The sequence below is a fragment of the Oncorhynchus mykiss genome, chromosome 17 (assembly GCF_057628025.1).
Source record: "Oncorhynchus mykiss isolate SJ-2025 chromosome 17, ASM5762802v1, whole genome shotgun sequence".
NCBI lineage: Eukaryota > Metazoa > Chordata > Actinopteri > Salmoniformes > Salmonidae > Oncorhynchus > Oncorhynchus mykiss.
In genome coordinates this window covers 14,055,526-14,067,955 of record NC_143038.1, presented here as the reverse complement: position 1 = coordinate 14,067,955, position 12,430 = coordinate 14,055,526, and the positions used below count along the sequence as shown (strand labels likewise).

At 43.6% G+C, this 12,430-nt stretch overlaps 1 protein-coding gene across 2 annotated transcripts in view; it reads left to right on the top strand.

The window, feature by feature from the left end:
- Positions 1 to 217: 217 nt before the first annotated feature.
- c3-3 (complement component C3-3) overlaps positions 218 to 12,430 on the top strand; it is a 58,213-nt gene continuing 46,000 nt past the window's right edge. For both annotated transcript variants that reach the window (XR_016487760.1, XM_021568201.3), the window contains exons 1-3: positions 218 to 1,120; positions 9,663 to 9,858; positions 11,625 to 11,793. Coding sequence is in view for 1 of the 2 variants with exons in the window: in XM_021568201.3 (XP_021423876.3) it covers positions 1,047 to 1,120; positions 9,663 to 9,858; positions 11,625 to 11,793 (439 nt within the window). In the remaining variant the exon portion in view is untranslated. The remainder of the gene's footprint in view (positions 1,121 to 9,662; positions 9,859 to 11,624; positions 11,794 to 12,430) is intronic.

The following is a 12,430-nucleotide window of genomic DNA, read 5'->3' as shown; positions in this document are numbered from 1 at the left end:
CTATTTTTGCTAACTTTCTATTAAAATTTATTGGAGTGAGAATTTCTTCCTTTTGGGATTTGTATACAGAGTATGTCCACTTCTCCATCAGACCATTTTTTGGTAAACTACATGGTAATGTAAATTTGCATTTTTTAGTGATCCAATACATAATATAGTAAGTACACTTATCATAATTTGGTTTTAATCCAGAGAGAATAGCAAAAGTATCTAGATCCTCTATGAGGTCGTGGAGAGACTCTAATTATGGTTTTAAAAGAAAACATGAATCATCAGCGCACAATGACACCTTAGTTTTTAAACCACGGATTTCTAATCCCTTAATTTTATTGTTTGATCTAATCTTAACAGCTAACATTTCGATGGCAATAAATAGATATGCCGATAGATTGTATTGGGTAGGGTTATCTGAAAAAGATTGGGGGCATTGCCACTTGTCCATAACAAACACTGTTTGCAGAGAGAGAGAAAAACTGCCAGGAAATGTCGTTGAAATTATCAATCAGTAACCCACACACACATCAGCTAAATCATAAAAAATGTACCAGTTATTGGTGGGCAAGAATAATGGCTCAAACATCTATTTGGTCAAAGTTAAGTAGAAACAGAAATGTTGCATCTATCAGAAACCTACTTAGCCTATTGTTTTTCATTAGAGTCTCTCAGTTGAACTCCTTCACACATTCATTTAATTTATCTAGCCACAGGTTTCCCAAGGTCTCGTTTTTTTAAGATACCCACATGCCATCTTAAGCACTGACATGCATAGGTATAGACTTAACAGCTATAAATATAGAATTACACACAGTTAAGATGAGTCTCATTAATTAGGTGGCAGAAGTAGGATTTAAGGGGAGTCTTGTATCTCGCTGTCCTGGGAATTCCCAATTCTGCTAAGAACAAATAGAGGGAGGGAGGGTGAGCGTGTTGTCTGTCTGGCACCCGTCCCAATGTGGAGGGTCAAGAACAGTTACGGTCAGGAAAATGCAACGATAAAAGCTTGAGCCTGGGTGAAGCAATTTAATTTGGATTTGAATCAGACTCACATGATGCGGGTGGAACTGATGTTGCTGGCGGCTGTGGCTCTGTCTCTCCCTATGCTCTCCAATGGTGAAGTGCTGTGAGTACATCATAAATAAGATAGTTTAACGTGGTACATTTGGTCCCACAATTGTAAAAGCAATACATCAGCCATCATTCCAAGAATTGTCATGGTAAACGTATCATAGAAACATTGATAAGTAGTACTTCTAAAAATGGTAGTAGTAATAGCTAGGTTTCCATCCAATTGGCGACATTGCGGATTTGTTGCGGATAAAATTGACTAGTTGTGGATAAATATCTGCGTGTAATGACGTAGTGCATTACAATTACGATAATAATAACAACAATAATGACGTAGTGCATTACACACAGAGGTTCAATGTGTTTCTATCGCATTTTCAATTTGCGTTAAATAGCAAATGTGCCTACCCTGGTTTTGGCAAATGCGCTCTAGCCAACCGCTCGCAGATACAGTGCGGGTAGGCTAGTCTAGTTGATGAGATTATTATGGATAAGAGCGAGAGAGAATATTTGTATTTGTCAAACGGCAGTCAAGCATCGATCATCATATCACCAGAATAAGACCCTCAATATTTATTGGAAAGAAGCATCAAGATCACTGTGCACTTTTAACCACCCTGTGAAGTTTATCATATCTTCATAATTGAATCTGTAGCCTAATAAACCGAATGGTTTACCAGATCGTAGTGGGAGGACCACACACCATTTCACCGCGTGACTCACAAATGTAGCTCGATATGATGGTTATTATATCAATATTTGTGCATAAAGGACTTTCCACAGCAATTTCTCGCATAATTAATTTTACAGACACAAAAAGATGACATGTCAAACAAACAAATTATCTGTCTGCATTTCTAAAATTGTACCGAAATGTATAGTTTCCAACACAACTGTCGTGATTTTTTTTTTTTTTTAGACGATGATTTTTACACTGTGGATGATACGTGGCTAGCGCCATACAATTTATTGTTTACCATTTGTAATCTGTGGTTTGATTCTCTTTAAACAACCTCAACAAACATCAGCTTACTTTAGCCACCGTCTCGACCTCTGCTGTCTCCACCTCTGAATGCTCGGCTATGAAAAGCCAACTGACATTTAGAATACTAGGGGGTAACTAGCCCCTCCTAAGAAAAATGTCTAATTGTTGACAACAAAAAAGCTACCTTTGGAAAAAAATTGCAGGTCATGCTTAGGCGAATAAACTATAAAGGGAAATACATGGGTACAGTTTACATTTAAACTCCATTTAATACGTTTTATTTGGAAATTATTTAGTAAGTAATAATTAAAAGCTACGTCTAATTTTAATTATTTACATAAAATATGTGGGACGGGGGGAATGGTGTTGCACATGTCACTATTAATATCCACAGTATGAGGAGTTTTATTGTAAAGTGACTTTTTAATTCACCTGCACATGAATTTACTTTGTTCTTTCTTTGTTGTTTCTTTTCCATACAATCCATTATTGTCACGTTCGATGTATGGAGGAGACCAAGGCGCAGCGTAAGATAAATACATACTTCTTTAATGAAGATGAAGACACACTTACAAAACAATAAACCGAACGTGATGCTATATAATATAAGTGCAGACACAAGTAACTAATACATAGGCAATAACCCACGATATACACAAGTGCCTAAATATGGTTCCCAATCAAAGACAACGATAAACAGCTGCCTCTAATTGAGAACCAATCTAGTCAACCATAGACATACATAACACCTAGATTTGTTAACACCCATAGACATACAAAACCCCTAGACAGGTCCAAAAACACATACATCACCCATGTCACACCCTGACCTAACCAAAATAATAAAGAGAACAAAGAATACTAAGGTCAGGGCCGGCACCCCCAGAAGGTGCGGCCGCACACTCCCGGCCGCACACCTAAGCGTATTTTATTTATTTATTTATTTCACCTTTATTTAACCAGGTGGGCTAGTTGAGAACAATTTCTCATTTGCAACTGCGACCTGGCCAAGATAAAGCGTAGCAATTCGACACATACAACACAGAGTTACACATGGAATAAACAAAATATACAGTCAATAATACAGTAGAACAAAATAAAACAAAAAGTCTATATACAGTGAGTGCAAATGAGGTAAGTTAAGGAAATAAATAGGCCATGGTGGCGAAGTAATTACAATACAGCAATTAAACACTGGATTGGTAGATTGGCAGAAGATGAATGTGCAGGTAGAGGTACTGGGGTGCAAAGGAGCAAAATAAATAAATAAATACCAGTATGGGGATGAGGTAGGTAGATAGATGGGCTGTTTACAGATAGACTAAGTACAGGTGCAGTGCTCTGTAAACTGCTCTGACAGCTGGTGCTTAAAGCTAGTGAGGGAGATGTGAGTCTCTAGCTTCAGAGATTTTTGCAATTCGTTCCAGTCATGGGCAGCAGAGAACTGGAAGGAAAGACGACCAAAGGAGGAATTGGCTTTGGGGGTGACCAGTGAGATATACCTGCTGGAGCGCGTGCTACGAGTGGGTGCTGCTATGGTGACCAGTGAGCTGAGATAAGGCGGGGCTTTACCTAGCAGAGACTTGTAGATAACCTGTAGCCAGTGGGTTTGGTGACGAGTATGAAGCGAGGGCCAACCAACGAGAGCGTACAGGTCGCAATGGTGGGTAGTGTATGGGGCTTTGGTGACAAAACGGATGGCACTGTGATAGACTGCATCCAGTTTGTTGAGTAGAGTGTTGGAGGCTATTTTATAGATGACATCACCGAAGTCGAGGATCGGTGGGATGGTCAGTTTTACGAGGGTATGTTTGGCAGCATGAGTGAAGGATGCTTTGTTGCGATATAGGAAGCCGATTCTAGATTTAATTTGGGATTGGAGATGCTTAATGTGAGTCTGGAAGAAGAGTTTACAGTCTAACCAGACACCCAGGTATTTGTAGTTGTCCACGTATTCTAAGTCAGAGCCGTCCAGAGTAGTGATGCTGGACGGGCGAGCAGGTGCGGGCAGTGATCGATTGAAAAGCATGCATTTAGTTTTACATGCGTTTAAGAGCAGTTGGAGGCCACGGAAGGAGAGTTGTATGGCATTGAAGCTCGTCTGGAGGTTAGTTAACACAGTGTCCAAGGAGGGGCCAGAAGTATACAGAATGGTGTCGTCTGCGTAGAGGTGGATCAGAGAATCACCAGCAGCAAGAGCAACATCATAGATGTTAGAAAAGAGAGTCGGCCCGAGAATTGAACCCTGTGGCACACCCATAGAGACTGTCAGAGGTCCAGAGAACAGGCCCTCCGATTTGACACACTATCAGAGAAGTAGTTGGTAAACCAGGTGAGGCAATCATTTGAGAAACCAAGGCTGTCGAGTCTGCCAATAAGAATGTTGTGATTGACAGAGTCGAAAGCCTTGGCCAGGTCGATGAATATGGCTGCACAGTAATGTCTCTTATCGATGGCGGTTATGATGTCGTTTAGAAACTTGAGCGTGGCTGAGGTGCACCCATGACCAGCTCTGAAACCAGACTGCATAGCGGAGAAGGTATGGTGGGATTCGAAATGGTCAGTAATCTGTTTGTTAACTTGGCTTTCGAAGACCTTAGAAAGACAGGATAGGATAGATATAGGTCTGTAGCAGTTTGGGTCTAGAGTGTCACCCCCTTTGAAGAGGGGGATGACCGCGGCAGCTCTGTCTCTCCCTATGCAACAATTTCGGCAGATCATTTTAGAAAGAGAGGGTCCAGATTGTCTAGCCCGGCTGATTTGTAGGGGTCCAGATTTTGCAGCTCTTTCAGAACATCGGCTATCTGGATTTGGGTAAAGGATAAATGGTGGGGGCTTTGGCGGGTTGCTGTGGAGGGTGCTGGGCAGTTGACCGGGGTAGGGGTAGCCATGTGGAAAGCATGGCCAGCCGTAGAGAAATGCTTATTGAAATTCTCAATTATAGTGGATTTATCGGTGGTGACAATGTTTCCTAGCCTCAGAGCAGTGGGCAGCTGGGAGGAGGTGCTCTTATTCTCCATGGACTTTACAGCGTCCCAGAACTTTTTTGAGTTAGTACTACAGGATGCAAATTTCTGTTTGAAAAAGCTTGCCTTAGCTTTTCTAACTGCATGTGTATATTTGTTCCTAACTTCCCTGAAAAGTTGTATATCACGGGGGCTATTCGATGCTAATGCAGAACGCCACAGGATGTTTTTATGCTGGTCAAGGGCAGACAGGTCTGGTGTGAACCAAGGACTATATCTATTCCTAGTTCTAAATTTTTTGAGAGGAGCATGCTTATTTAAGATGGTGAGGAAGGCACTTTTAAAGAATAGCCAGGCATCATCTACTGACGGGATGAGGTCAATGTCATTCCAGGATACCCCGGCCAGGTCAATTAGAAAGGCCTACTTGCAGAAGTGTTTCAGGGAGCGTTTGACAGTGATGAGGGGTGGTCGTTTGGTCGCAGACCCATTACAGATGCAGGCAATGAGGCAGTGATCGCTGAAATCTTGATTGAAAACAGCAGAGGTGTATTTGGAGGGCGAATTAGTTAGGATGACATCTATGAGAGGGTCTGGGTGGGCATAACGCCGAGGTGGCAGTTCTGGCTCGGGACGTGGACCCCGCTCCACTTCTGACTCGTCACACTTACTTAATGTCTCTGGAGCGGGAACCCTCACCGCCGACCCCGGACTAGAGGACGCCACTGGACTGATGGACGAGTCTGGAGTGAGTGGCGGATCCGGACTGGAGGGAGACTCTGGCGGATTCGGACTGGAGGGAGACTCTGGCGGATTCGGACTGGAGGGAGACTCTGGCGGATCCGGACTGCGACCCGTCGTGGTAGGTTCCGGACTGCGACCCGTCGTGGTAGGTTCCGGACTGCGACCTGTCGTGGTAGGTTCCGGACTGCGACCCGTCGTGGTAGGTTCAGGACTGCAACCCATCGTGGTAGGTTCCGGACTGCGACCCGTCGTAGGGGGTTCTGGTCTGCGGCCCGTCGTAGGGGGTTCCGGTCTGCGGCCCGTCGCCGGACGCTCTGGACTGGGTGCTGTCGCCGGACGCTCTGGACTGGGTACTGTCGCCGGACGCTCTGGACTGGCGAGGCGCACTGTAGGCCTGGTGCGTGGTGCCGGCACTGGTGGTACCGGGCTGGGGACACGCACCTCATGACGAGTGCGGGGAGGAGGAACAGGGCGTACTGGACTGCCGAGGCGCACTATAGGCCTGGTGCATGGTGCCCGCACTGGTGGTACCGGGCTGGGGACACGCACCTCAGGGCGAGTGCGAGGAGCAGGGAGTACTGGACCCTGGAGACGCACTGGAGGCCTGGTATGTGGTACCGGCATTGGTGGTACCGGGCTGAGGACACGCACCTCGGGGCGAGTGCGTGGAGCAGGGACAGGACGTACTGGGGTGTGGAGGCGCACTGGAGGTCTGGAGTGTAGAGCTGACACAACCCGTCCTGGCTGAATGGTTATACTTGCCCTGCAAATGCAGGGCGCTGGCACAGGACGCACAGGGCTGTGTAGACTCACAGTACGCAGAGCCGGCGCAGGATATCCTGGTCCATGGAGGTATACTGGAGACCAGGAGCGCTGCGCCGGCACCCTCCTTCCTGGCTGGATGCCCATTCTAGCCCGGCCAATGCGAGGAGCTGGAATAGAGCGCACCGGGCTAGAAATGCGCACTGGAGACACACGGTGCCTGACCAGTAACACGCTCCCAACGGTAAGCACGAGGAGTTGGCTCAGGTCTCCTACATGACTCAACCAATCTCCCCGTGTGCCTCCCCCCAAAAAATGATTGGGGCTGCCTTTCGGGCTTCCGTGCTAGTCGTGTCTTCATATATCGTCGCCGTTCCTCCTGTGCTCTCTCCACCTGCTTCCATGGCAGGGTCTTGTCCCCTGCCATTACCTCCTCCCAGGTCCACGATGTCCTCCACTCCTCTTTCTCCCAAGTCCATGATGTCCACTCCTCTTTTTCACGCTGCTTGGTCCTTATATGGTGGGTTATTCTGTCACGTTCGATGTATGGAGGAGACCAAGGCGCAGAGTAAGATGAATACATACTTCTTTAATGGAGACAAAGAAACACTAAACAAACTTACAAAACAATAAACCGAACGCGACGATATATAATACACTGCTCAAAAAAATAAAAGGAACACTAAAATAACACATCCTAGATCTGAATGAATGAAATATTCTTATTAAATACGTTTTTCTTTACATAGTTTCTTTACATAGTTGAATGTGCTGACAACAAAATCACACAAAAATGAAAATGGAAATCAAATTTATCAACCCATGGAGGTCTGGATTTGGAGTCACACTCAAAATTAAAGTGGAAAACCACACTACAGGCTGATCCAACTTTGATGTAATGTCCTTAAAACAAGTCAAAATGAGGCTCAGTAGTGTGTGTGGCCTCCACGTGCCTGTATGACCTCCCTACAACGCCTGGGCATGCTCCTGATGAGGTGGCGGATGGTCTCCTGAGGGATCTCCTCCCAGACCTGGACTAAAGCATCCGCCAACTCCTGGACAGTCTGTGGTGCGTTGGTGGATGGAGCGAGACATGATGTCCCAGATGTACTCAATTGGATTCAGGTCTGGGGAACAGGCGGGCCAGTCCATAGCATCAATGCCTTCCTCTTGCAGGAACTGCTGACACACTCCAGCCACATGAGGTCTAGCATTGTCTTGCATTAGGAGGCACCCAGGGCCAACCGCACCAGCATATGGTCTCTCAAGGGGTCTGAGGATCTCATCTCGGTACCTAATGGCAGTCAGGCTACCTCTGGCGAGCACCTGGAGGGCTGTGCGGCCCCCCAAAGAAATGCCACCCCACACCATGACTGACCCACCGCCAAACTGGTCATGCTGGAGGATGTTGCAGGCAGCAGAACGTTCTCCACGGCGTCTCCAGACTCTGTCACGTCTGTCACATGTGCTCAGTGTGAACCTGCTTTCATCTGTGAAGGGCACAGGGCGCCAGTGGCGAATTTGCCAATCTTGGTGTAAGCACAACCCCCACCTGTGGATGTCGGGCCCTCATACCACCCTCATGGAGTCTGTTTCTGACCGTTTGAGCAGACACATGCACATTTGTGGCCTGCTGGAGGTCATTTTGCAGGGCTCTGGCAGTGCTCCTCCTGCTCCTCCTTGCACAAAGGCAGAGGTAGCGGTCCTGCTGCTGGGTTGCTGCCCTCCTACGGCCTCCTCCACGTCTCCTGATGTACTGGCCTGTCTCCTGGTAGCGCCTCCATGCTCTGGACACTACGCTGAAAGACACAGCAAACCTTCTTGCCACAGCTCGCATTGATGTGCCATCCTGGATGAGCTGCACTACCTGAGCCACTTGTGTGGGCTGTAGACTCCATCTCATGCTACCACTAGAGTGAAAGCACCGCCAGCATTCAAAAGTGACCAAAACATCAGCCAGGAAGCATAGGAACTGAGAAGTGGTCACCCCCTGCAGAACCACTCCATAATTGGGGGTGTCTTGCTAATTGCCTATAATTGCCACCTGTGATTGACTTGGAGTTACATTGTGTTGTTTAAGTGTTCCCTTTATTTTTTTGAGCAGTGTATAAGTGCAGACACAAGCAACTACTACATAGACAATAACACACAAAATACCCAAGGAATATGGCTGCCTAAATATGGTTCCCAATCAGAGAAAACGATAAACAGCTGCCTCTAATTAAGAACCAATCTAGGCAACCATAGACATACATAACACCTAGATTTGTTAACACCCATAGACATACAAAACCCCTAGACAGGAACAAAAACACATACATCACCCATGTCACACCCTGACCTAACCAAAATAATAAAGAAAACAAAGAATACTAAGGTCAGGGTGTGACAATTATGTACAATTGCACTGAATATTATTTGAATAATGCAAGATTTTAAATCCCAGCAGTCAATAAAATTACATTTAGGAGCAAAAGGTTTTCAATAGTTATAAAAATATATATATATATAAATTGGAATAGGAATATAACTAATAACATTAAATAACATTGGAATATAACATTTAATAACAATAACTTAACTAATTAACAAATCCATTCAGTGTAACATAGATATCTTATGCTCTGTTATTGCACAATTCTAATTTGTACATAAGCCTACTAGAACCTTGTTCAGGGGTAATACATTTCTAACACACAATGATGGTCTCTGCAGTTTACAGCATTTTTTTATACTTTATGAATGGCGTGAGAAATGGGAACTAAAAAGGATTATTATGCAGCTCCAAACACAGCATGTTTCTGCAGACAGATGACCAATAAACACATATGCAGACAGATGCAAGTACACACACACTGATCAGATGTCAGTCATTCCATAACAAAAAGGTGTAGGCCGGGATTGAGTGCACTAGACAGTCACCAATATGCCTTTAAAAGGCATTTTCCCCAACATTCACTGAGATCACATTCATGGTAAATGCTGCTCATGTCAGCTCAACTGTAAATTACCTTTAAAGTCTGTTATTGTGTGCTGTGCTATGATGTGCCTTGAATTAAATCCCGGCCTTAGTCAAGTACAAATCAATCTTCCACCCTCCATATTTTTAATCTTCCTTTCTCCTCTCTTAACCACTGCAGGTATGTCATGTCTGCTCCCAACCCTCTACGGGTGGGTAGCATGGAGAGGGTCTTTGTTGAAGCTCAAGATTACTCAGGGGATGATTTCAATGTCAAAATCACGGTGAAGAACTTCCCTGCAAAAGATCAAGAGCTCCCATCTACAAGTGTGTCCCTGAATTTAGTTAACAAATACCAGGCACTTATTGACGTTACCGTAAGTCTTTATATATGTTTCCTTACAGAAATGACATGTACAGTGGCTTCAGAAAGTATTCACACCCCTTGCCCTTTTCCACATTTTGTTGTGCTACAGAGTGAATTAAAATTGATAATATTTTGATTTGTCACTGGCCTACACACAATACCCCATAATGTCAAAGTGTATTTTTTATTTTTTATTTGACAAATTCAAAACTGAAAAGCTGAAATGTCCTGAGTCAATAAGTATTCAATTCCTTTGTTGTGGCAAGCCTATATAAGTTCAGGAGTAAACATGCTTAACTACTCACATAATTCATTGTATGCACTCACTCAAACACAGATTCAACCACAAAGACCAATGAGGTTTTCCAATGCCTCGAAAAGAAGCAGACATTGAATGTCCCTTTGAGCATGGTGAAGTTACTACTTACACTTTGGATGGTCTATCAATACACCCAGTCGCTAAAAAGATACAGGCGTCCTTCGTAACATAGTTGCCGAAGAGGAAGGAAACCACTCAGTGATTTCACCAGGAGGCCAATGGTGACTTTAAACAATAGTTTAATGGCTGTGATAGGAGAAAACTGAGGATGCATCAACAACATTGTAGTTCATCCACAATACTAACCTAATTGACAGAGTGAAAGAAGAAAGCCTGGAAAAAATAAAAAATAATCCAAAACATGCATCTTGTTTTCAACAAGGCACTAAAGTAAAACTGCAAAAAAATGTGGCATAGCAATCAAGTCAAATGTAATTTTATTGGTCACATACACATATTTAGCAGATGTTATTGCAGGCGTAGTGAAATGCTTGTGTTTATAGCTCCAACAGTGCAGTAATAAAAAAAAAAATAACAACAATACACACCATGCACACAAATCTAAAAGTAAAATAATAAAGAAATATAGATATTAGGACGTGCAATGTCGGAGGGGCATGGACTAAAATACAGTAGAATAGAATACAGTTTATACATATGAGATGAGTAAAGCAAAAATATGTAAATATTATTAAAGTGACTAGTGTTCCATTATTGAAGTGGCCAGTGATTTCAAGTCTATGTATATAGGGCAGCAGCCTCTAAGGTGTCCTGAATACAAAGTGTTGTGTTTGGTGCAAATCCAATACAACACATTACCGAGTACCACTCTCCATATTTTCAATTATAGTGATGGCTGCATCATGTTATGGGTATGCTTGTAATCATTAAGGACTGGGGAGTTTTTCAGGCTAAAGCAATTAATGGAATGGAGCTACGCACAGGCAAAATCCTAAAGGAAAACATGGTTCAGCCTGCTTTCCACCAGACACTGGGAGACAAATTCACCTTTCAGCAGGAAAATAACCTGAAGCACAAGGCCAAATATACACTGGAGTTGAGTACAGTACCAGGAAGACAGTGAATGTTCCTGAGTGGCCGTTACAGTTTTGACTTAAATCTACTTGAAAATACTTGTCTAGCAATGATCAACAACCAATTTGACAGACCTTGAAGAATTTTGAAAATTATAATGGGCAAATGTCGCACAATCCAGGTGTGGAAAGCTCTTAGAGATTTACCCAGAAAGACTTACAGCTGTAATCATTGCCAAATGTGCTTCTGAAAAGTATTGACTCAAGATTGTGAATACTTGTGTAAATGAGATATTTCTGCATTTCATTTTCAATACATTTGCAAAAATGTCTAAAAACATTTTTTCAATTTGTCATAATGGGGTACTGTGTGTAGAGGGGTGATGTTTTTTTTGTTAACTTTTTTTTTCTCAAACTTGTCAGATCTTGGAGCGACCTGGCTTCTTTGATGAGGACTACACAGTGAACCAGTATGTGTACCTGCAAGCTGAGTTCCCAGGTCACCTTCTTGAAAAAGTAGTCCTGGTCTCCTTTCAAACCGGCTACATATTTGTACAAACGGACAAAACCATTTACACGCCAGAAAGTCAAGGTATGGCTGAGCCCACTAACCCAAAGCCTTCGAATTAGCATTGCTCAGCAATCACCTCTGCTCAGGGGCAGACTGGAAACAGAAATCGACCCTATTATTTCCAACGAACCTGACCATTTTTTAAACTTGAGGCCACCACCATGTTTTTTTTCTTGGGGCCCCAAATATTAGCCAGATAAAAAAAGCTAGTTAGACAGGCCCACTGGGCTAAAAATGGACCGGCCCATCTGTCATTTGCCTGAATTGCCAGACGGCCAGTCTACCCCTGTGATTCAGTTTGATTAATTTGGGGTCAGGTCGAAAGTCACATGAAACATTAATGGACATTTATCTTCTTTAAAAAAAAAATATTTCATCTTTATTTAACCAACCAGGTAGGCTAGTTGAGAACAAGTTCTCATTTGCAACTGCGATCTGGCCAAGATAAAGCAAAGCAGTTTGACACATACAACAACACAGAGTTACACATGGAATAAACAAACATACAATCAATAATACAGTAGAAAAATCTATATACAGCATGTGCAAATTAGGTATCTAGCTAGCTGGGAGATGAACATTGGGGTGATTGTGACCCAGAGGCAAAATCGTGTTGCTCTGATTTATCCACAGATAAAAGGGTGTTACACTATATAAA